A 27,513-nucleotide genomic window follows, 5' to 3' on the forward strand; every position below is an offset into this window, starting at 1 on the left:
TATCATGTCCAGTACTATGAACAAAATTGCACGATACACTTCATTGCATATGAGAAAATAACTGTCACTTGAAGGTAACCAATCAAAAAGCGTTGATTTTTACATCCCAGTTTGATCAAAATAAGGGATTTGGGCGAAATTTGACAAAATCGGCATGATTTCAGCCAAGTTTCAGATCAGAAAACATAGAGTGCAACCTAAACCTTCAAGTTAGACATGTAAAATGTCATTACACACATTAATGTCAAAGATCTTTTTTGTCGACGTATGCGCTCTATGTTTCCTGTCCAAATATTCAATGGAAACTTACCCATTTTCATTGTTTTTTCGTTGAAAATGAAAATGAGTACTATTTGTGACGTCATGAATAAAATGCAGGTATTTTTTCAACAATTTGCAACAAAAAGACTTATTTCTAATTTAATTACTGTATTAGCTATTATTCATTGTTAAAATAAGCAATAAATCCCAATTTGAAATTTAGGTTAAAAAAGGGGACCATTTTATCAAACCTTCTCCTTTAACCCTCCTTTTTTTCTAATGTACAAACTTCAGTAACTATGTAACCTCAAGTTTCCAAAATAAAATTATATTGAAACACCAAATTAAAAAATAATTGTGCCTTGAAACACCCAAGATATTTGTTTATGACTAGGTAATTTTTTACTGCAATGAAATGTTGGATTAATTTCTTACAACTGCCAAATTAAATGGAATATTTATTTCCCACCCTTTTTCATATACAACCAGATGTTATGTACTATAATTTAGTGGTATTACACTTCTAACATTTAATTTTTGTTTCACTGCTCCATCAACTAAGTTGGTAACTCATGTTGTTTTACAATTGAAACAATTGCCTCAGGGTATTCATTCCCAACCAACAGTTTATATTCTGCTACCACTGAAGCTGCCATACACTGCAAGGGTAGTAAGTTTAAATCATACAAATCATGATTTCCCACTCGAAGCAGATCTAAAACTGTTTCTCCTTTCTTGTTTTGTGAATCAAGATGGCTGCCATGCTTCACTAACAGTCTAATCATATCTCTATCTTCATCATTCATTTCTGATCTATTTATGAAATGCATATGAGAATGAAGAGCTGTATTCCCTTCATAAGAAGTGCTATTTACATCTATATTATACTGAAACAATAACTTTATGATGTCAGTATTATCATAATTGTTCAACACGCTACATTCATCACAGAAGCTAAATTCTTGAAGCTCTAAGGCTTTATAGAGCATAGTATTACCATCTTCATCTCTAAAATCACTGTCCACTAATTTCTTTATGAACTGGTAAAAAACTATTTTGTGTTCAATGTTTTGATCTTGTAGAAAACTCATTATATAACGCATGGATGCAAAGCAGCATGCAAAGATAACGTTATCTGTGAAAGGATTGTAGGTTTCATTAAATTGAGTGTTTGACAAGATTGCTTGGTATGACTGCTCACAAACTACCATTTTATCTTCAAATGATGGTCTCCAACGGGAATTGTTCAGTAATGTCAACATGTTTGCAATACTAGTTCCACAATCGTCATATTTTAACACAGATATCCTTTCCATAGCGGCATTACAGTATGCTCTCTGTAACTCAACATGGAGACCTATTGCCATTTCATAATGGCCCTCATCAACACATTTGTTTGTTAGAGTTAACAATCCATCCAGATATTGTTCAGTATATAAAGGTAGAACCCTTTCGTAAATCAACACCGCTTGAGTCATCATAGAAATAGAACTTGGGTTACTCTCTAAATTATTGAAGTCCTCAAGGCACATCATCTCACTCCTATAATTATAGACTGGTCTCCGTTCCCTCACATTTTCTTTTTCCAACTTATTATCAGGATCCCCATATCTCATATCTGTAGCTGCTCTCAATAAAATTAAAGATTGTTCAAACCTTGAATTGAGTGCCAATGTTGCACCATATACATCAAGTGCATTACATAGGATGTCGTTGGGAATTCCATCCCTTTCAATAAAATAACCGAATATCTCAAACTCATCAACCAATGCACAGAAGATCATTGGATGTTCATCTTGTCCAATGTATAGATTGTCAGAATCCCCAACTATCTCAATAACTTCTTCATCTTTAAATTTTATCTTTCTATTCTCACTGACTGGTCCCCATTCTAGTTTTTGACCTTTACCAGCAATAGTGGTACAATTTATATCTGCACCATCTGACACTAACATTTTTGTTAATTCCAATGCTCTGGTATCTGTACATCTGTAGGCATAATTCAGGGGCTTGTAACCCATAGAATCGACTAGATTAGTGTCAGCACCAAATGCAAGTAAGTAGGAAACAATTTCCACATGTTTATTCAAAATGGCTGAATGTAAAGGAGGATGCTGGGTACCTTCACAATAATTCACATCCCAGTTACAATTATCTATAAGATATGTAACAAGTTCAAGGTCACCTTCTGTACAGGCCAAGTTCAGTAAGGAGTTTTCATCAAATGTTAATTTCATCAGTTTTTCTTTGTGGTCATCTTGACATTTTTTGAAGGCTGCTTTAAAATAAACCAGTGCATCCTTCAGCTTATACTTTTTGGTGAATACGTTTTTGATAACACTTTTCAGTGCAATGTATGCTTCCTCAGATGGGTCTCCACTGGCCTGGAAAAGAGAAAACTTTTAATTAAAGTTTACCACATCTGAATTATTTTCGAATATAAATCTATAAAAGTATTTCATATAAGGTTATAGCCTAAGAGAAGAAACAGCAGTGACTTTTATGTTTTCAAAGATGCAGTCAATAATTCTAATACTAAAATTTATCTTAGTTAAAAACAGCTACATTGAAGACCTGTTGGTGACCATCTGCTGTTGTTTTTTCTATGGTCGGGTTGTTGTCTCTTTGACACATTCCCCACTTCCATTCTCAATTTTATGTACATCTTACAATAATTCCATACACCAAATATATACTTTAAACAATAGTTAACCTATTGCACAAAGAATTTTAGAAACAAACCTAGCCAGGAAAATTTAACATTGATCAATGAACCATGAAAACGAGTTCAAGGTCAGATGAACCCTGCTGGACAGATATGTAATCTTATAATCATTACATGCTTTAAATATAGTTGACCTTTTGCATATAGTTTCTAAAAACAAACATAACCAGGAAAACTTGAGATTGACCAATAAACCATGAAAATGAGGTAATGGTCAGAAGACAATAACCAGACAGACATATAAATGTACACCTTACAATCATTTTGTACACCAAATAAAGTTGATATATTGCTTTTAATATAAGAAAATCAGACCATTAAACGATAAACAGCAGCTCCATGAGCATATGATATGCCCGTCGTCTTGTGTGAAAGTTTTATGCAATAATCATAAATAGTTTCTGAGAAAGTTTTAAGCAATAACCATGTATTTTTTTGTGATACAAAGGGACATATGAACCCCCCCCCCCCCCCTGTTTTTTTTACAAAAAACTAAATATCAATAAAATAAAACTTTGAATCAAAGCCAAAAAGTATACAGATCTTTATATTAATATAACAAAGGAGTGTGTAAAGTTTTAAGCAATAATCATAAATTATTTTTAAGATAAGGCGCGACATGTAAAAAAACAAAACTCCCCTGATTTACAAAATACTCAATAACTAAAAAAAAAAATTTTGAATCATCACCAAAAAGTATACAGATCTTTCAATTAATATAACAAAGAAGTGAGTAAAGTTTTAAGCAATAATCATAAATCGTTTTTGAGATACAGCACAACATGTAAAAAAAACCTCCCCCTTTTTTAGCTCACCTGGCCCAAAGGGCCAAGCGAGCTTTTCTCATCACTTGGCGTCTGGCGAACGGCATCGTTGTTAACTTTTACAAAAATCTTCTTCTCCGAAACTTCTGGGCCACATTTAATCAAACTTGGCCACAATCATCTTTGGGGTATCTAGTTTAAAAAATTTGTGTTCAGTGACCTGGTCAAACATCCAAGATGGCCACCATGGCTAAAAATAGAACATAGGGGTAAAATGCAGTTTTTGGCTTATAACTCAAAAACCAAAGCATTTAGAGCAAATCTGACATGGGGAAAAATTGTGCAATTCAGGTCAACATCTATCTGCCCTGAAATTTTCAGATGAATTGGACAACCTGTTGTTATGTTGCTGCCCCTGAATTGGTAATTTTAAGGAAATTTTGCTGTTTTTGGTTAATATCTTGAATATTATTATAGATAGAGATAAACTGTAAACAGTGATAATGTTCATCAAAGTAAGATTTACATATAAGTCAACATGACCAAAAGGTCAGTTGACCCCTTTAGGAGTTATTGCCCTTTATTGTCAATTTTTAACCATTTTTCGTAAATCTTAGTAATCTTTTACAAAAATCTTCTCCTCTGAAACTACTGGGCCAAATTTAACCAAACTTGGCCACAATCATCATTGGGGTAACAAATGTGTCTGGTGACCCGGCCAACCATCCAAGATGGCCACCATGGCTAAAAATAGAACATAGGGGGAAAATGCAGTTTTTGGCTTATAACTCAAAAATCAAAGCATTTAGAGCTAATCTGACTTAGGGTAAAATGTTCTACAGGTCAAGATCTATCTGCCCTGAAATTTTCAGATGAATCAGACAACTCGTTGTTGCTTTTCTGCCCCTGAATTGGTAATTTTAAGGACATTTTGCTGTTTTTGGTTAATATCTTGAATATTATTTTAGATAGAGATAAACTGTAAACAGCAATAATGTACAGCAAAGTAAGACCTAAAAATAAGTCAACATGACCAAAATGGTCAATTGACCTCCTAAGGAGTTATTGCCCTTTATAATCAATTTTTAACAATTTTCATAAAAATTGTAAAATTTCACTATCATTTTCCACTGAAACTAACAGAGCCAAGTTCATTATAGATAGAGATAATTGTAAGCAGCAAGGATGTTTAGTAAAGTAAGATCTAAAAACACATCACTATTACCAAAACACAATTTTGTCATGAATCCATCTGTGTCCTTTCTTAAATATTCACATAGACCAAGGTGAGCTCTTTAGAGCCTCTAGTTACAAAATACTAATAACTCAAAAATGAAATTTTGAATCATCACCAAAAAGTATACCGATCTTTAGATTAATATAACAAAGACATGTGTAAAGTTTTCAACAATAATCATAAATCATTTTGAGATATGGCGTGACATGTAAAAAACCCTCCCCCTTTTTTACAAAATACTCAATAACTCAAAAATGAAATTTTGAATCATCACCAAAAAGTATACAGATATTGAGATTAATATAACTAAGAAGTGTTTAAAGTTTTAAGCCATAATCAAGAATCGTTTTTGAGATACAGTGCAACATGTGAAAAAAACACACCCCTGTTTTAGTTACAAAGTGCAGTAACTCAAAAAGTTTAAATCTTATTTTCACCAAAAAGTATACAGATCATTTGACCATCATAAGAAACAACAATATTAAGTTTCATGAAATTTTAATAAGTTGTTCTCAAGTTACCGTGCGACATGTTTACGCTGGACTATGGACTATGGACTATGGACTATGGACAGACAGACAGACAGACAGACAGACAGACAGACAGACAGACAGACAGACAGACAGACAGACAGACAGACAGACAGACAGACAGACAGACAGACAGACAGACAGACAGACAGACAGACAGACAGACAGACAGACAGACAGACAGACAGACAGACAGACAGACAGACAGACAGACAGACAGACAGACAGACAGACAGACAGACAGACAGACAGACAGACAGACAGACAGACAGACAGACAGACAGACAGACAGACAGACAGACAGACAGACAGACAGACAGACAGACAGACAGACAGACAGACAGACAGACAGACAGACAGACAGACAGACAGACAGACAGACAGACAGTTGTATACCATAATACGTACCGTCAAAATTTTGAGGGGTTTTGAGGGGCGTATAAAAACTTAACATTGAGTAATGAACCATATTTACATACACCAAATAAAGGTAACCTATTGCATATGGTATTCCATAAAAACAGACCAAAACACAAAAACTTAACTTTAACCACTAAACCATGAAAATGAGGTCAAGGTTACATGACAAGTGCCAGTTGGACATGTACACCTTACAATCATTCCATATAACCTATTGCTAATAGTATCTGAGAACGAACTTGAGTTGTTAATTTCTGTGTCATTTGGTCTCTTGTGGAGAGTTGTCACATTGGTATTAAATTTAGTTGAGACAAACTTAAACATATCCTTTTTTATATTGACCATGAAAACTTTAAAATATTCTCTAATCCATGAAATGAGGTCAAGGTCAAGGAAAACTGGCATGAGGACCTTGAAAGGTAGCCATATGCAAAATATGGTTATCCTTTTACTCATAATGAGAGAAAAAGTAAGAATACATGTACTAAAAATCTTAACTTTTTTTCCCCAAGTAGTCACTGAACAATGAAAATGATGTCAAGGACAATGGACAAATATCAGTTAGAAACTTCCTAACTTAAGGTATCTATATGCAAAGTAACAAGGATCCAGGTATTATACCCTCCAAAATATTAAGCTTTTAAATAGTAAGGTAATGCTGTTGCCACTGGATCACTATGCTAAAGTCCACTCTTGACAAAAATAAGACCAATACCAGGTCTGGACCAGCATTGCAACATACAAATTGATTGAGGTAACATGTATACTGAAGTATAAATAATTGTTCCTTTACAATTGAAGGCAATAAAACTTTTTCATATTCCTTACAAAATGAGTGTTGTAGAATTTCAAACTATCACCAAAAATTCAGTTGGCTGCACTGCAGATGTAAAATTTCTAACAAGCAAGTTGGAGACCAAAAAATAAACTTTCTTTCCAAAAAGATTAACAAAATTATTCTTGTACAATGAGTTTCCCCCCGCCCTTTGGGGACAACCATTTTATATTCTGGTGGGGGCTAGGATGATTTGTGTTGCATTTGATTTTTGGGTAAGTTATAGAGACAGATTATATATTTTCATTTATAAAGCATGATTTTTCATTTTCAATAAAACAAGTTTAAGGGACCTATTTAATACGAGTTTTGACTGGAAACTACAAAAATGCTTATTTGGGCCCCCTTTCTGGACACTAATTTCTAAAATTTTGAGGCCATAACCCCCAAAATCAATCCAAACCTTCCTTTTGTGGTTAGAAACTTTGTGTTAAAATTTCATTGATTTCTATTTATTTATACTAAAGTATTCATCCTGAAACTATCTGTCTTTGGAATTTTTTTTTAGAAACTCTTTGATAATTCTTTTTTTTAATCCTTAGTCTAAACCGACCTTAAAATTACCAGAAACTACTACAATCTTTTAAAAGAAATTCTTTAACAGAATTTGATCTACAATAGCCAATCACAATCTTACCATTCCAGCTTTGGTGGTTATTCTGAACATTTGACCAGCAACAGTAAAGATATCATTGTCTTCTAATGAAACAAGACCATCCACAGGCTCAAAATTCACTGTCAGTTGATGGGAAGGTAACAATGGCATAATAGAAATCTTGAGAAAAAAAACAAAAAGAGTTTAAACTTAATCCAATAATTAAAGTATAGAAAAATGTTAAACAAATGACCAAAAAATACAGTTCGTACTTGCCAACTTTTTAAAAACTCCATCTTGGATTTTAAGCCGAAGAGGACCTACAAGTTTTGAATTTATTACAATATTGTTTAAATGAGTATGTGTGTACCTAAGTATCTTTTTAACTTATTTGAATGACTGTTTTGAGTTGTTAAGTTATTACATAAAAAAATCCAAATGTAAGGTGAAAACCTCTAACTGGAAAAATATACCATAAACATTAAAGTTGGCAATGTTGAATATTTTTCAATCTTTTAATTCTTGAATGAGTTTTTCCTCTATTATTTAGACAATGAACTTTTTGATGATAAAACAATAAATTATGAATGGAATTATATCGTTTTATACAGATTCTCAATTTCTTTATTAACACAACAGCAACATCAACAACATCTTGACAACATCCATTGCTGTATGATGTCAGAGGAGTGAAATTATATTAGTTTCACATAAACTCTCAAGTTAAAGTTAACTCTGATACTGATTGAATAAAACCCATTGAGTGCACATGTTCATGTACAAGTATATGCCATAAAGTCACAATGATTTCAATCTATTGTGTATATATTCATAAATTCTCCAATATACATTTATTAAAAAAAATGTCCTGAATGAACACTAGCACAAGAGACTCAGTTTAAAGTCATGTGATTTACATCAGGCAAGACATTAACTAAAAATTGTAGACTCTTTTCTTCTTCTCTTGTTACAGAAAACCATCAATGTACTGATGTTAACTTTCCAGCGCATGCCTGGTAAATGTTTTTAAAATGAATTTATGTGAATAATTTTTGTCAAATTATAATTTATCAAAATATTTCTTGTTCAAAGTTTTTGGTCATATATTTTCGTATTTTTCAGTTTTTACAAATTTTCTTTGTTTTTAATTTATACAATTTTTTTTTAGTTTTAAATATTACATTTTTTATTTTTATTTTTTGGTATAAGATAAAAACAAGAGTATCTGTTTATTTCAGATGAGGGACTCATCATGTATAGTCTATATACAGTATAGTTACTAAAATTACAAGGTCCAATTTTTCAGCCGTCATCACGTGAAAACGACGAATCAAAGAATTCAACTTTATATATAACTAATATAGTACAAAGGTGTAGATTGAAAATTACACCGCTCCAGGCCCTTTCGTTTTCCACGTAATTAATATTGCCAATAATTAAGAAGTTCCGGGTCGAGTCCGATACCGATACCGATACCAATAGTATATTTACCTGTTACCGATTACCTTATCTGTACGTTCCGCATCTGACAGGCGCACCACCAAACGGTGTATTCAGGATTAATATGCTATATAGTATTACACGGGTCATAATCACAGGGTTGACACTACTTAATTGTCAAATTGTTAACTATTGTAGTATTTTAATCAGTAAGACTTTCTAAGATACCAATACGAATACTAAAAATCTGGACTAAAAATAAAGCGTATAGGTACAGTTTTCAATTTGTTAACGGACATGACGTAAAACAGCGAATCAAATAATTCAACTTTATTTATAACTAATATAGGACAATGCTGGTGATTAAAAAATACTCCATTCCAGGACCTTTTGTTTTCCAAATAATTAATATTACCAATAATTGATAAGTTCCAGTTCGACGGGTTCAAACAGAAAGATTTGAAAGCAGAGAAAACTGTTTATCTTATAATCACCATGACTTTATCAAATGACAATACTAATACTAAAATAAGGCTTGCTTATAGTTATAAACTTTAATTTAGTCACGGACCCGCGATATCACAGGTGTGTTCTAGTAGTTACTAAGGAACAGATATCATCCTACAAATGTAACCTTATAACTGTGTACACAAATCAGGTTTATATCGAGTGAAGCTGGTTTCAAAGGAATAATCCTAAATACATAAAATATAATACAACAAATAAGTGTCTTTCAATGACAGAACAATAAAAGAACAGAGTTCCAATGTCCTCTGTGTTGCAAATATTCTATCTATCCAAGATACAAGGACAATAACTGAAATATAAAGCACTTGTTGGGGGGTCCTTTTAAACATTTTATTAATATCTTAAGAGAAATGAAAGCTTCAAAGCAAATGCAATCTGATTTCCATTATGTATTTGTTGCCAAGGGACATGACTCTTATATTAAATCTGCTCTGATTTTTCGAAACTTGTCTAAGACATTGCTGATGTAAACCTATGATATAATCTGGCAAGTATTGTACATGTGAGAGCGCTAAAAAGACTGGACAGATGGACACATAGAACGATGGACGCCTGGTATTTCTATGTCCCTTGCAAAGCAACAGATGGACACACAGAAGGATGGACGCCCGGTATTTCTATGTCCCTTGCAAAGCAACAGATGGACACACAGAAGGATGGACGCCTGGTATTTCTATGTTTTGAAGGGGACAACAACAGCAAGGATATAACCACAAAAGTTGCAGTTATGAAACAACAATGGACAGTGAAATTATTTCAGGAATGACTGTAATATTTTTTCTGTCTATGAGAAATAACATAAAAATGTGGTCCATACTGAATTACGTGTGTAGCGGGTAATTAAACAGTGTGCACCACATATTTTATGTTATTTCAAATAGACTGACAAAATATTACATTTATTTCTTATAATTTAATTCTATTTCATTTTAAACCGGCGTAATTCATGAAAAAACATTGATGACCTCATGGTAACATGACAAAATTGTGTCTATGATATGATAAACAAAACGATGTCAGCCAAAATTCAATTATTTTAAAATAGTTACTCACATTATTTTTTTCATCTATGCATATTCTGGCCAATTCATTCTGAACAGCATGTTCTATCTTTATATAACAATCCTTACATCTGTAAATAATCAAAAGCTAATAATATATAAACTAGAATGTTGTATAGACTTGTACAGTGTTAGATGTATGTCCCTTAACAGCTCTTGTATCAACTTTTACAGTGTAAACTCTTGAAGTGACTTGCACATTGTTTGTTGTATTCCCCTTTTCATGTTATGCTTCAGAGACTTGTACAGCGTAACATGTATTTCCCTTACCAATTTATTTTTGATAGCCTTGTACATTACATGAATCCATGGTGTATTTTCCTTACTAGTTCATTTTGAATAGACTTGTACATTTTAAATGTATTTCTTTATCACTTCATGCTGTTTTAAGACTTATACAGTGTAAGATATCTTGTCTCTACTGGTTCATGTTAAAAAAAGAGATTTGTCCTATGTTGAATATTTTCCCTTACCAGTTCTAGTAGTGACTTGCACATTGTTTGTTGTATTCCCCTTTTCATGCTATGCTTTAGAGACTTGTACAGTGTAACATGTATTTCCCATACCACTTCATGCTGTAAAGACTTGTACAGTGTAAGATGTATTTCCCTTATCAATTCATAAAAACTTGTACAAAGTTAAATGTAGTTCACATTATATAACTTATATACAGTGTATTGATATTTAAGTCTTAGATGCATGATATTTTTGATGAATTGTTATTGACTTTGAACTAGCTGTCAGTAACTCCAAGGGATGCGCAGCATATCTTGTTTGTTACAGGGATGTATAAGTACCTGTCCATGACCTGTCTGTCAGATGTACATTGTATTTCTAATAGACCACTTTCGAGTTCATCCGTCACCGGAAAAAACTCGTCAATTATACGCGCCTTTATCACCGTCATTTGTGCGTTTAGGGGCGTCGTCACTTCCCTTCCAATGTTGAGCGAGTGGTTGGAAAACTATAATTCTATATTGTACGAATTATTCGGCAAATTGAATTCTCAAAATTGACAATCAACACTGCTGTCATTAGGGAATTGTCAGTAAGTACCTACAGAGCAACCATTATTTCTAGTTTATCCTGCACAAAGACGATCACTAAGACGCTTGATGAACGTAAATAGTGCAGGGATACAGGCGAGCCCCTCTATCTGGTAAATGACGTCATATAGGCGTGCATAATTGACGAGTTTTTGCCGGTGACGGATGAACTCGAAAGTGGTCTATTGTATCCCTCTGATGAGTTAAACCTTTTTCAACTAATTTCTAAAGTTTTTTCTTATGTTGTACTGTTACATCACTCTCACATGTTAGGTTATACATGTATCAACCATTATTGAAGGATGTTTAGTGATCTATAATTGCCAACACCTAAGTGAATGTTTGGTCACTGGATAGTTGTTTAATTGGCAACCATACCACATCTCATTATTTGTATATAGAACACATCTCAAAATAAATACTCTAGTACAAATAACCAACCCTCCAACTGAATATTCTTTCTGATCATCAAACAATGGTCGTCGTCTTACATCTACTCCATTTTCTACTGCAGTCACGTGACCAACCAACCGATACATCTGAAAATATGTAAAACAAATATAACATCAGATTCAATTCTCTTAATGTCAAAAACTTTTACTTTCTTAATCTATGCTGTAAAATTATCATAACTATTATCTACACAAGTTCCCTAAGGGAGCGACCATTTGATTTAGTTGTAATCTCCTGCCTTTTAATTTTTCACTCTATTTGGTCCTGTCTTTTTTTATTAGTTTATCCTGACTTTTTTTACCTAAATTTTCATCCTGCCTTTTTTTGTGTGCAAAGTGCATCATCCAGCCATTTTTTATTACTCAAAACTCCTGTCCTGCCTGCCTTTTTATCCTAGCCCTCTAGCCCCCTCATTAAAAATCAAATGGTAGCTCCCGAATAGATGTATGTCTTAAAATATATAGTGACTAACATGGCTACACCCTGGTTGTAAAGCAAATGTTTAAGGAAAGAATAAGAACAATATTTCAAATATCTTCAAAAATGTATCAAAATATTCATTTAAACAGAAGTCATATCAAAAGAAATAGAATGTCAACATTGAAAGTGAAACAAAGGTAAATCTTCGATCCACAAAATATCATTCTTATACAGGTTAAAATGATAATTAACTTTTTTTTAAACCTATAACATGAAATCAAACACAGACATAGATTAATTCTATTTATATTAATGTTTATGTTAATATTGAGTTATGACAGTCTACATTTTTTGAAGATCATCTCAATAATTTAATTAGATAGCGTTTAGACCAAAATACACACAAAATTCTTATTTTCATTTAAGAGTATATGTAGTGCAGTGACAGAATAGGAAAAAGTCGATTATTAAAGGAGTTTAATTTCACTTCATGGTACACGGCTAAAAGTTGGCACAGTCCTAGAAAAATGAATTTACTTGAATTAAAGATTGGTCGTCAAAAAGTCGTATGGTGCAGTATTTTTTTATTTCAGCTTCTAGTCAGCAAATTTGACATCAAATGCATATCATAAGTGGCATGCAGTTTGGCTTTTCTATTCAAAAGCTGCCATCGTATATCTTTCTTTTTTGTATTATTTAAACGTGAAACATAATGTTCTATGCATTTGGCAAAAAGGGTAATCCTCAAAGCCTTTTGATGACAAATTATGATGGTAAAAACTACTGTTAACAGGGAAATTTTGTGTTTTACCCGATTCAACATCATACAACAAAGCGCTGATGAATGGATTATATCGTATCTACTATAAAGTAATAAAACTACAGTTTTTCTTTTCATGTACACATGTTTTTATGAGGTCGTATTGTTTAAAACGATATTTTTTTTAATTTAAAAAATCTCTTCTCATCAATCATTTACCTAAAAATATTACGGATAGTTGTGTCCCGTCCATGATTGGGCAGGGACATAGTTTTCCTGTAATATTTGGACTTGAAATTACTTGTTTTTTTTAGATGTTTTATTGTTTCGTTGAATTATTTTGGTGTCCGTAATTCTTTTTTTAAGGTTGTGTTATTTTGATTTTATTTATGTAAAAGGCGAAATAAGTTTTTCAATGGTTTATTTAAGAAATAGGGATCCGACAAAATCCCCAAAAGATAATAAAACCAGAAAGTCCGTTGAAACTTGCGTTATCATTTCAAAGAAGCAAACATTCATTTTAATAGCTTGAATAGTGTTATTCTATTAAATGCAGAAGTAGAATAATTGATTTATTTTTACAAACGTACAGTAAATTGAGGTATTTTGACACAGTTGATTCGTGTAATGATAAAATATATACAAGATTGCGCATACAATTGTGACTTTAATTCATAGATATACATCTATCATCAGGTTCATTCTATTGGCTTGAAAATTGTTTCTAATAAAAATGGATACGAATGATGCATAAGTCTACATGACATACATGAATGTAGTGCTATCTACAGTTCGCACTGCAATTTGAAATGCAGAATCTTTTAAAGACCTAAAGTAAACCTTTTTGCTTGAGTTCTATGATTTCAAAATTCAGATATAATTTTATACCTACATTTTAGTCAGTCAGTACTTACATTTCCAAGTTAGCTTGTGATAAAGGATAGTCGTACTACAGAAATTAGAACGTTCGCTTCATATCTTGGCCTTTTTCTTTGATATTGAGACGGATTGACGACTACAAACAAAAATTATGACAAACTTTGGAGGGCGATTTTAACTTTCCAAATGTCAATTCCCCAGTTAGATCTCAATGTACTACACTCCTCTGCGCCATCGTATAATGTGCACGTATCTCAAATGAAACCCTATGGTGGTGCTTGTTGAGTCAATACAGTCATCTTGGACAGGGGTGTACCCCTGACTACTTAAAACAGGCCGCAGAATTTTAAGGGATATTCAAACATATTAGTCGACGATACTATTAAAACGGCATGGTAAAAGTAGAAGAACGACGTAAATGACAAACAAAATTCTGCAAAACTCTACATAGACCACCAAAGATTAACACGAAACATACTGAAAACAAGGTTATCTTGTGTGCCCGCGGAAAGTTTAGAAGATTCTGTTTCAATTGTTACACCTGAGTGTCGAACTTGGAAAGTTAATTTTGGTGTCATGTTCTTAATTATGAAGAACTTGCGACTGAAATAGACACAAACTAGGTTTTTATATTACCGTATCACGAATAATGATACATTTAATCTCTCGCTGCCCAACTCACTAGCACGTCTTTTTGCAGTTTACAATTTTTAGATACTAAGTGTCAGATCAGATCTGAAAATTTGCAATTAATTTGTGTTCCATTCCTGTTTGTTATATAATGATACTTTTGATTCGCATGACACGGGTAACATCTTGTTGACACAACCAAACTGAACTATTTTTTGTTTTTACTGGAATTACCCTAGCTTTGTTTTAAACATAACCATCGGTAACTTACGTCCTGTTGCCTGTGTTTCTTTGAGACATACAGACAAAATGACAGCCGGCTCAAGTCAAGAAACCGAAGTCACGGCTATCAAAGGTTGTGCTATGTGTACTATTGTTTGTCTGTGGTTTTTTTATCATTTTTTGGCCATGGCGTTGTCAGCTTATTTCGATTTATGACTTTTAATGTCCCTTTGGTATCTTTTGTCTCTCTTTTATATGCTTGCATCTATTTTAAAGAAAACTACAGCCAAGACGAGGAATTTCATTCTCTAAAACAGAACATTTAAGTAAAGGATGTTTAATGCTTATTTGTCATATAGCCACTATGAACCTTTACTGGGAGTCAAACTGTTGTATTCTAAATTACAAGATCATTCACAGAAGAAAGTGTTTTTTTACCATCAGCAGTGTGATATAAATGCTATCCCTAGTTCAGATATCAAATCACTTATACAGACCAGAATGTAGGGCATAACGACCACGACAATCGGAAACATTGCACAGACTACAGTCATGTGATCATGGCTAGTGTATACTGTCGATGCGGATCACAGATGCACTGATGTTTCAGTTGTTTTATGTCCCCCATAGATTGACATGGCCAAAGTGTATTTAGCAATGACGATGATGTCCAATGGTGATGGATAAAAGCTTGCTATATGTGGTACACAAATATTTGACCACCACTCTTTTGCAAGGCACAACACGTTTAATGTCCGAAGTTTAACATTGATATTCGCAATATCATTATAGGATTCGTGGCTTAAGAATTTTGTAGTGTTCTTTAAACACTACGGACCAATACCGGCATTCGAGATTTGCTAAAACTTCCACTTGCGAACATACATATTCTAGCCAATGGTCAGAACGTCGTAATAACGTCCCTACATTACAAAAGTCATTTGAGGTCTGAATTACTGATTAAAGTTAAGTATATTTAGTGCTATGTCAATATATCCCGCATAAAAAAATATGATCTTGCGTCACTTAGTTTGGGATTGAATAACCGAAACGTTCTTTATTTTCAAACGAATAAAAGGCTATTCTTTCATAAAACATACCTTTTTGAAGTTGTAAGTTTATCTTAAATGATTTATTTTCCTATTGATACAAATTTATGTCATAGAAATCGTCATGACATTGTCAAAACTCAGCTATAAGTATGTTTTGAAATAATTTGTGTTGTCTGTTTTGCATGAACCGAGTTCAACGTTTATGGCAAAAACTTAAGTTTTCACTTTCATTGATGTAAACTAGATGGTTATATGAATAAATACATATTTTTTTTATAATTTTCTATAAATTTTGTTAAGTTTTGACAGACGTTGTTCTTATTATTTGAAAAAAATACATCATGTAAAACTAAAAACTACCCCCCTTTTTGTACAGTCGCATACGTGTGTTCGGAAATCTCATATAATGATGGATTTCCACTTTTTGGATGAAAAATTGAATAAGAAAGAAAATAGATTTAACTTTTCAACCCATTCTACTGTAAAAAGGGTATTTAAATTGGAGTTAGATATGCAATTTTAATTTTCCTTGAAAATGACATATGACCTTTGATTAAGATTTCTGAAAAACTGCACCATATATTCATTTGACGACCAGAAGAATCTCAAAGTACACATATTTCCGAATCCAATGATATATGATATAGCCGTGTACCATTTTTGACGATTAAAATTTTATAAATCCGACTTTGGTCACCGGCCTAATGTAAGTAAGTAAGTAAGTAAAACTTTATTTGGATTCGGCATATTGACAAACAATACAAACATAAGCTCTAATGAGCTTTTCACCGATATATGCAAAGTTAACTGTTTATTTCAGACTTGTTTTTATTGAGATGTGTGTTTTAGTATATGTCATGCATGTTATAAATCAAATATGAGAATTTGAATTAAATCAGAGAACATGATTTTGACAGCTAGCTTTATATATAGTGCTCCTTTACAGGAGAGTGTTGTAATGAAAATGGTTGGACAGAATCATATAATCAAAGAGCTAAATAGCTCTGAGGAGAAAGACCGCCAGCCCCTGTTTCCGTATTATTATTCATTTATTTTTATTAATTTTTTTTTTTGGGGGGGGGTCTTTTGATAGTCTTCCTTAATGTAGTTGTTTAATGTAATTTTCTTTCCTTAGTTTAGGATTCAATTTGGACCAATCATTGAAGAGATCTGCATCTTCTAAATCTAAACATTAGATTAAAGTTGATAGTTAATTATCTATTATTAAACTGAATTCTGTCATTTAACAACAACTACAATTTTTTGAAATCTTAATCGTGTACTACTGAACTGCAGGCTAGGGCCATTTTCCATTTTTTGTGACAATACTTTAAGATTTTTATTTTTTTTCTCAAGAAAGTTATGACTGAAAAATCTATTCAGTTTTAAATTTCCAATAAGTATAAGTTCCCAGTTACAACTCTTATCACAGGGATACAGGTACTAATAAAAAAAACATTATGATTGATGTAAACTGTGAGAAGCTTGTTTCCAGACCCTACATTTTGAAATACTTGTAAATCTCATGAATAAATAGGTTAAAACTACAAATGCAACAATTTTAATTTAATTATTTTTTTACCATTACAATGATTATGTTGGTACACAATTTTAGTTTTAATGGGAGACTACTCATCATATACTAAATGTCATATTTTAAGTGTGCAGATACATTAACTTTAATTTTAGTGGATAATTACTCATCAATTGTAGTGCTCCTGAATTGGAGGAAGATTCTCAAAACAGAATTTTACAGAAAAAAAGATGAAAAAAATAGTTTCTCTCCCCAATATCATGTATCCCCACAGACTTTGTTTACTTTAAAAGTTGTTGACCTACTAATTAAAGTATTGCATGTTGATGTTTGAATCATCTACAGCAAACAAAATTTTGTTTAAATTAAACAAACACAAATTTTTAATTAGTGCACGATCTCTGAGAATGATTTAAATAACCTGTGAAGGATATCCTTGCTTCTGCGTAGTGTGGCATTCCAACAATGGTGTCACTATAATATAATTTAGGTTGGATATATTTAGAATATCTCGTCATACTGATTTTTCCAGATCTGTCTTCAAGTTTTGAATCTCAGAATTGTGTGGATGAGTTTCATTAAATTTGTCTTTGGTAAAAATGACAAAAATGGGATGGACAGACGTACGGGAGAAAGATGTACAGTAAGATGAACTATCAAGGGTAACACTTAATGTCATCTTTTGACAAACTGCTCCGCTCGTGCATAAAAGTTCATCATACTGGCAAAGTTTTTCTCTGAGGGAAAAAAGGAGACAGAAGAACACCAAATGGATACTATATTATAAATTCATAAATAAATCTGTGTGCATTTATTATTGAAAACCACTGATTATTGGTAAAAATGTGAGATAATTAATTCAAAACTATTGTAATAATAAATAAATAAGCTTTATTTAGAGTCGGCATGGTATATAAAACATAGACAAACATAAGCTCTAATGAGCTTTTAACCGACATATGAGACATTATATAACAGTACAACATTTATAACAACACAATACATAATATAGTACACATGCAATAAATATCACAGCACAAAAATGAAGCACTAAAAGCAGAATATAAGCATAAGCTAGATGTTAAGGCTAAAAGCATATAAGTGTAAACTAGGCATAAAAGCTGGTAAAAAATGCATAGCATAAAAATTGAAAAAATGGGATATGATCTAGATGGTAAATAGATTTGCATAATATATTAACTAAAAGTCTGCACAAACTGTGCACTTACAGTCATTTCCATTCCATGACTTTAAAATATTTTTGAACTGACTAAAATTAGCAATTTTTCTAAAATCATCAGGTAGATCATTCCATAAAACAGCAGCTGTGTATTTAAAAGAGTTCTTACCATAGGTTGTTGTTCGGACCCTAGGTATATCTACAATATTAGAATATCTAAAATTATATTTACAGTCTTTCAATACAACTAAATCATGTAAGCATGGTGGTGACAATTTATATAAAATTATAAAACACTCAATAGCCATGTTACGCATACGTCTTATTTTCAGTGATGGAACCTTTGCTCGTAAAAGTAGTTCATCATATGAACTAACATAGTCTTCATATATAAATCGTAAAGCCCTTTCCTGAATTTTTTCCAATTTGGTGGTGTTATTTTTGTTGCAAAAATGCCATGCCAAAGGACAAAAATTAAAATTAGATAAAATAAATGTGTGGAAAATTGTCAGTTTATTCAATTTAGTAAGGTAGCAGCCAATGCGCTTCAAAACATTCAGTTGTTGGGATGCTTTACGACAAATATTTTTAATGTGGTGATTAAAATTAAGTTGATAGTCAATATCAATACCCAAAAGTTGTGAGGGAAAATCACTTCTAAAATAGTAAAATAAATGTACAGAGTTGCAATGTCCCCAACATTGCACATATTCTATCTACATTGTATCCAGGAGCATTAGCCAAAAAAAGCACATTTTTGTTATTCTTACAATTATAAGTCAGCAAGTAAAAAGGGTGTGCAGGGGACAAAATGTTGTTTTTCTAACAAGCCCTTTTTCCCCCTTTTCCGTGTTAAAAAAAGCTAAGGCAAAATAAAAAAAAGATGTGTGTTTCCTACAAAGGTACCCACCATATGTTTTATTTTTTCAAAGATGTAATAGGAAAAACACATAAAACTTGTTTTGCCTAAATTATCTTTTTTCTTTACTACAACCCCAAAATGATACCTCGTCTGTGGGACAGTCCTTCATTTAAGAGATATCTCTCTTTTTTTTTGGGGGGGGGGGGAATGGGGTCCCAACCTGCATAACAGATATTGATTAAGATTATTCTTTAAAAGGTACATTCAGATAGCTCACTATAATGGCTTTCCCTGTATCTTAATAATCTATAGCGAGATGAGTTGTCTCCCATACACCATAGATTTGTCATTTTCTCAACTCAAACGAAATCAGTATTAGGGCTTTATTTACGCGGGAATTCGTGTATGCCGCATTATCAGAGAACTAAGATACGAAAAATAAATAGTTAAACAGGCTTATACACTTATATCAAATATTTGTAGAGTAACAAACCTTTAGAAGTCAGAGATTGTATTATGTGTCTGTATCGCTACTTTATGTTGATCACGTCGTAGTTACAGTAGAAAAGATAATCAAAAAATTGAAAGAGACATTGATTTATAATGGTTCGCTTTAGTAAAATTATACTCTTGAAAATGCTGCTGCGTTTAATCAGAAACTGTAACAGGGGAAATCATAGAGAGGGGAGCCTAACTCGCTTCAGGTGATAATCAGACAATGGCGGCTTTATTTCGGAAATATCTAGATTTTACATAACAAATAAGAATACAGTCCGAACATACCGATAAATTATCCTGCTAGTTCGATTGGCTCAAAGTTTTTTCGTGTTTTTATTTTGATAAGTGTATGAACCCTTGACCTGTTATTTGGGGTCTTCTTCTACACTCCCAAAATATGATAACAAACACGTCTTAGCACACGAATGTACTCAATCAAAGTGTTTCTACGTGTATTATGAAAACTATAGAAAGGGGGGGGGGGGGGGGGGGGGGGGGGGACTACTTGAAAAATAATTTAAATTTGTTTTATTCGTTTAAATTAGTCTACCGATATACAAATTTCATTAATCGAGTAAAAGTAATTAAAAATGAATTTATATTTCAGCAAGAAATTTACATAAAATGTTTTTTTTTAAACCAGTTTAATTCTGTAACAAATCCAGTACGCATTTTTTCACCGGGGGAAAAACTATCGGTGCTTTCTCTTGCATAATTTTGATTTTGGATATCATGTATAACACTTGCGGTATCCTCGTGTAAGCATTGATTTGCTTAAACTGAGTTACAATTTTTAAAGATTTGTAAATAACAAAAAAAAGCGGAGCGAGGCAAAAAATTTTGAGGTTATTTTTTAAAAATATTCTTCTAAGGGGTGCAATGTAGGTATTTCGAACTATTGTGAGGTACAGTCAGCAAGAAATTAAAGTTTCAAGTAGAAACCACCTAAATCCAACCTGACAACAATTTACAATCACTATAGTATCATGCGGGACGGACAGATGTAAAACAATATATGTTCCTGTTCCGCGAAAAACCTCTCAGTTATGATGACAAGGTCTGCTTACAAACTTGAAAAATCTTCAAATCTTCAACAAACTCCTAACACCAATAACTTACGTACTACATGTACGAGATTCATTCTGCATATCTATGATAGAGTTTATAAAGCTGCAACCCAAAACAGAAGCTGAAGATCATGCGAACATTTTATTTTGATTCTGTGTTCCTATGCAAACTGAGTGTGCAGACCAATCTACACTGAAGACACCAGCACTTCTAAAATAATCAATATAAGGTCATAAATATCCCTGAAAAACATTGGTGCTGGTAATTGTGATAAACAGAAACATCACAAAAATACGAAGCCCTTGTTTGCAGATCGTCAATGTCACTTAGCCATTCAACATGGTTTAAATTATGTGAAATGAAACCGGTTCACTTAAGAATTACTGTAACACTCCATAACACCATCATCGACAAACTTGGTTAGGACGATGGAAATGTAAAGAGTTGACAGATAGACGAGTGGATCGACGGAAGCAAAGTTAGACAAGACAGATCACATCAGCTCACATGACCAATACTAGATACTAGTATTAGATTTCGCAAACGAAAATTTCCACTTTTCGCCGTGATTTCCAATTGTCCTTTAATTATATGTTTTAACTTTTTGGATTTTCGGAGGTCGTGCCAGACTTAATATATACATATACTGTGTTCGCCACAAACCACTAAAATCAGAATGAGATACATTTACGAAGTTATTTTTATTTTGTGGGGATACGGCCATGCACGTATTTACGGTATACATAATTCGCCACTTCGATTATCAAAGAAATTGATTATAAAACGGCAAAAACAATGTAACAATTGTTTGTAATTTAACTGCTTAAACATGTTTTTCATTTTTCAATCAGACACCTTCCTTTGAAGTATATAATATTTATAGAACTTGAATAAATTGTAGGTCAGTTGATTCTGTTACTTAGTATAGAAAGTCCCTGGTTAAACTGACTGTTTTGTATACTTTGAATGTTAAGAAGGAATGGTCTATTCTGATACTGAAACAAGTTGAAGACAACCCATACTTTGCAAATTTTAGGGGGGGCGCACGCCCGCCACGCCCCCACGTAAATCCGCCCCTGGTTCAGTGGCGGATCCAGAAATATATATAGTTTTTCATGCAAGTTGGCTTCTTTATCTTAAGTATTGTTCACTGAATCAGGATAGGCGGATCTAACCCAATTTATAGTGACAAATTTGGTTGATATATATTGTCTGCTTAATTCTATAATTTGCATATTTATAAATCTGGATTGCAGATCTTTGATGATTTTTTTTTAACTATGACGATTAGAAGCTGTGACAAAAGAAACAGCTAGGTATGAACCGTAAGCAGCAGCCAGCAATGTAACCATAAATCGTATGTCCATAATATTTGGAATGCAGTTGTCAGAAGCTGGATAAAACTTGGTGGTTAGGGTGCTCGCACCCCTCTCATTAAGCTTCATTTAGGGTCAGTGAAGATTTTTGCAGGTTTCACTCATAAATTCGTCTAGCTTTGGGACCCCTCCACAAACCACTTTTACAAATTCTAGATATGCATCGGGTTGTATTTACTGAAGCACATCTTATACTAAAAGTCATGGAGTTTTTTTTTAGACCAGCCCATGTTCAGGGTTTATTGACTAGAGACCTTTTGCATGCAGGGACACAATGTATGAGTCATTTTTCAGTAGATGCATTTGGTCCCTGGTTGAGAGTTGTCTAAAATTAGCAATCTTACCACATATTTTCATATTTCTGTGTTCAACTGTTTGTTCTTAAATGTTAAGCTGTTACACCGTCACAAGTTACAGGAGAATTTGCATGTACAGTATGTGTAAGCCCACCACATTCTCATTCTGTATGACTTTGTTCTAAGTAGTTTGAAACTCTGTTTGCTTTTGGTCATATTGAGTTTTATTTGTTTGACACTTGCATTTTTATGCCCCACCTACGATAGTAGAGGGGCATTATGTTTTCTGGTCTGTGCATCCGATCGTCTGTCCCGCTTCAGGTTAAAGTTTTTGGTCAAGGTAGTTTTTGATGAAGTTGAAGTCCAATCAACTTCAAAATTAGTACACATGTTCCCTATGATATGATCTTTCTAATTTTAATGCCAAATTAGAGTTTTTATCCCAATGTCATGGTCCACTGAACATGAAAAATGATAGAACGAGTAGGGCATTCGTGTACTGAGGACACATTCTTGTTAGATGTGTTGGGATCCTGATTATACACCAACAAACAACACTACCTTTAAAGACACCATAATGATCAATGTAACAGGGATATCTACATCAATACAGTATTATTTGCATATCCTATAGCAAAGAGTCTAGGACCATGTATCTTAAAAGTCAAACAAAAAAACCAACAAGAACTGTCAACACTAGATACATAGACCAATATCTCCCTAATTGAATAAGATTACCAAAGATTTCAAATAATTTGGAAACAGGGTTAAATAAATATAGGTCTAATTGGAGCTTGGTAATATAGCTGTATATAGCTACTAAAAAAATTGAATAGAAAAGAAAATTAAGTGTCTAGTACTCTTTATTTACACTTTATCTCTCAGTCAAACAATGAATATTTTTGTTGTTTTGGTAATAGTGGAACATCTTTCAAAAACACACTGTTTTTTTTTATTTCACTCTTAAGATCAAATTCTGCTTCAAATTAATCAATATGTAGATCACAATTATAACCTTCATCTTCACCAGTTCTGCATTCTAACCTGAAATATAATGTTGTACATGAAGCAAAAAGCAAATCTATTTTAAAGAAAAAAATAATAATATGCAATTTAAAAGAACAATTTAAATGTGAACTATATATAAATGTCTAAAGTCTTTAAGACAATAACACTTCTCATTTTATTGCAGATTTAAAAAAAAAAGTTTAAAACAAAACACTTACATTTTTCTAAGCTTTATCAAATTATCATAAATATATAAATTTTACAAAATCATTTCAATCTAAAAAATTAAATTGAAATAATCGTTGATGTTCTTAAAAAGTGGCAGGGTGTCCTGTCGCCTTTGACTCAAAAAATGAAGAACTATTTGAGTATAACTTTAATAACTTACCTTCTTTCTTTCATTTTGTACATGTAGTTTATGAAAAGTGATTTGTTACATCACAACAACATGTACAAGTTATCAAAGAATCAAAGAACTACAGCAGTGTTTTCATAGTCTGTAGGACAAATTGGAAAACCAGCTAGGATGTTGTGTCTAGTATTTCCACTGACTGAAATTATACGAAGACAAAATATGAATATGGACATGACTATAAAGTACTGGATCAATCAAAGAATAAATAAATATCATTGTGTAGGGTAGCTAAAGGACCCATACTTGAGTGAAATAACTTCACCAATCTGACATGGATATATATTGTTTTGCAACATGATGAATACAGATATAGGTGAAAATGTAACCTTTTCCTATATTGTTTGGGTTTCCTGTCAATATTTTTGCTCTGCAATAAAAAAGTAGAATACCAATGTGTAAAAAGAGATTGAAAAAACAGCTTGTAACACCAAGAAGGATGAGAGACAAAGAAATTATTGTAACTTTAATGATGTAATCATATACTTCTGATAGTTTTCCAGACCTATCCACATATATTTTTCAAGCTTGAAAAGATGACCTTCATGTTTTCCAGCAGCATATTTCACCTTCTGTATAGGTAGTGCCCCCCCTTTTGAGTTGAGAGTACACAAATGTAATTGTTCTAAATTGTGTCCTCCCTAGTCCAATGAAATGAAACTGAACAAAATCTGATACTTGTTTGAATTCAAATTATTATACATATAATATAAATGTGTGTGTATTAAAAATATATACAGATAAATAAGAAGAAAAGGATGGCACATACGATTGATTGTCAATGAGACAACTCTCTGTCAAAGTACATGTTACTTAATGTATTGAATTGAGCAATTAAAGTTTAAATTACAGATAGATTGAAATATTCATACCATACAATGCCTGCACGTTTTCAATGATACATCATGTGTGTTAAAGTACACAAACAACCGGTTATAGTCGCTCATTTGCATAACAATGAAGCGGCATAACATGTGCGTCAAAATGCATATTTTGCACCCGATTTGCAATGTTGTTGCCATATAAACATTCAAAAACATATTAAACTTTTATCGGACCTTTAATTTAAAGAAATTTCTTATCCAAAAACGAACAATTGTCCAAAATTCATAAAACCAAGACTTGGTTTTATCAGACATGTGTTTTCGCAACATTCTTGGCAATCCTGAACTTTTTCTCAATAACCATAATAATTTTGTTTATAAAAATATGATAACTTATAAATTTTTAACTCACAGTACAATATGCACTAATCCAATACAAAATTGGTTTGCTAGATTTTCTTAATTCAACATTTCAAATTGACGACCTACCTCTCTGAGTATGTCCAGTTTTTTCCAATATGGCGCCTATCCGGAAGTTAGGAAGGCCTGACTGTAAACATGCAGCATCCTGGTACTATCAAGGTATGGGGAGAGAATCCAACAGCAGGATATGAATGTATGTTAAATTCCTCCAGCGTTATTTGGAGCACCCCCAGAGCTGTGAAAATATAGTGGAAAGTTCACACTGACGGAATTATTGGATATGTGTCATCAGAGATTCAGATTGTATTATATGTCTCTGGTGTCATTAACCTGTTTAAATAAACATTACCAACATTCGTAATTATTTCTTTGAATATTGTTTTATCGGTATCTGTATAAATCTCGTAGTTCTGCCAATCAAGGCACACCTCCATCAGTGGCGGATCCAGCCATTTTAAAAAGGGGGGTTCCTAACCCAGGACTGAGACTACTATAACAGTGTTATAGTAGTCTCAGCCCAGGACAAAGGGGGGTTCCAATTACATGTCACCATTCAAATGCATTGATCGACCAAAAAAAAGGGGGGGTTCCAACCCCGGAACCCCCCACCCCACCCCCCACCCCCACTGGATTCGCGCCTGTCCATTCACATAGAGGAAAATGTCAATACACGATATTTTATAATACAACGCGCATCATTTTACATATTAAAATATAAAAATTTCCGCCACCTCCAGAATTTATATTACACACACAAATAAAGCAACAATGACTTTGTTATCAGTAAAAGTTAAAAATCAAGGATTTGTACATCCTTGATGAAAAACTAACCGAATATCCGATTGTAAATGCACTAAGTTAACTTGATGAAACGACGATAATGATACTTTTTTCAAAACTACAAGATGAAATCAAACAGACCTAGAAAATTCCAATTACAGGTGAACGCTATCTGTGTATATTTATATTTATGTTAATATCGAGGTTGGCTTCATACAGGAATATCTTAGGAAGAAAGAAACTGGCTTTGAGAAGTTTAAGGCAGATTGATGGTATACCGCCATCTTGGATTGTACAATCACAATACAACATCGGTCTAGTTATTTGCCTAAATCTGCAAATTTGGAGAAAGATTTCAATTCAATAGTTAGACTGTCTTTCTATATAAAGAAAACATGTTAATTAATTGTATATTAAACAAAATATTTTTACAAATATCAAATATTTGGGTTCTAAAATCATTTTTATTTAATGAGTCATTTAAGGGGAGATAACTCTTTTAGTACAAAATTTATACTGGGCTTATCGGGGTTTATTTTTATTTTTACTTGTAGCTAGAAAACAAGTTCGGTGACACCATGTTTTCTTTTTATTTTCTTAAAACATATTATGAAACCTATCTTCTCACAATTTATTTAAAGGGGCACTAGCTGTCAAATTCATGGTCACCAATTTGACTCAAATTCTCATAATTGATTAATTACAATGTAAAACATTTATCCAATCTATCAAACGTTTAAAATAAACAGTTTACAAAGCATGGGGTAGATGATATGTAGGTTCGTTTCGTGTGTATTTAAATCCAGATGCCATCTAATTAACTATCGATTTGACCTCAGATGACCATATAAGCGACGTAAACACAAATAAAGATATGAATAGGTTAAACCAGCACGTGCAATTGGATTTTTATAGGTCTGTTTGATTTGAATTTATAGATTAAAAATATAAGTTTCTCATTGTTTTTAACCGTATAAGAATGATTTAAGTGGATCGAATTAGTAATCAAATGATTTACCGTAGTTTCACTTTCATTGTTGACATTTTTTTTCTTTAAATAACCAGTTCACGTACAATGCATGCGTTGTCAGTCTCTAGCTAGGGGTTAAATTGAAGTTCACATGAATACCGGTTAGAAAGATGATGACGTTTTCACTTGCAAGTGAATCAGTCAAAAATTATGTATAATCGCTTATTTCAACAAAAATAAAGCAAATTGATTGCTAAAAGCAAATTATTATTTCATTATTCCAATTTAATTAATGATTTAAAAATTCTATCTCATAGATTTTTTTTAATGCACACTAATGTGTTTTTTCATGAACAAACTAACCAAATTTTGGCAATTTTTAACGACTCATAGCTTTAAAAATAGCACGGTGACCCAAACTTTT

At 32.6% G+C, this 27,513-nt stretch overlaps 1 protein-coding gene and 1 long non-coding RNA gene across 3 annotated transcripts; both read right to left on the reverse strand.

Annotated features, from left to right (window-relative positions):
* Positions 1 to 509: 509 nt before the first annotated feature.
* On the reverse strand, positions 510 to 20,099 carry LOC134706778 (uncharacterized). Of its 2 annotated transcripts, XM_063566045.1 has the most exons (5): positions 20,063 to 20,099; positions 11,884 to 11,981; positions 10,389 to 10,467; positions 7,410 to 7,547; positions 510 to 2,645 (listed from the first exon to the last, which is right to left on the reverse strand). In XM_063566045.1, exons 2-5 carry the CDS (start codon positions 11,979 to 11,981, stop codon positions 819 to 821), a joined length of 2,142 nt encoding a protein of 713 aa, XP_063422115.1. In that variant the 5' UTR covers positions 20,063 to 20,099; the 3' UTR covers positions 510 to 818. The 2 variants fall into 2 exon arrangements, with proteins under 2 accessions (XP_063422115.1, XP_063422116.1); XM_063566046.1 differs by lacking the exon at positions 7,410 to 7,547.
* Positions 20,100 to 23,517: 3,418 nt separating this feature from the next.
* LOC134706784 (uncharacterized) lies at positions 23,518 to 25,476 on the reverse strand. Its single transcript, XR_010105662.1, has 3 exons — positions 25,406 to 25,476; positions 24,069 to 24,231; positions 23,518 to 23,716 (listed from the first exon to the last, which is right to left on the reverse strand). It is a non-coding gene; the product is annotated as an uncharacterized LOC134706784 (long non-coding RNA).
* Between the last annotated feature and the right edge of the window lie 2,037 nt (positions 25,477 to 27,513).

Source organism: Mytilus trossulus, chromosome 2 (genome assembly GCF_036588685.1).
Source record: "Mytilus trossulus isolate FHL-02 chromosome 2, PNRI_Mtr1.1.1.hap1, whole genome shotgun sequence".
In the NCBI taxonomy this organism is placed as follows: domain Eukaryota; kingdom Metazoa; phylum Mollusca; class Bivalvia; order Mytilida; family Mytilidae; genus Mytilus; species Mytilus trossulus.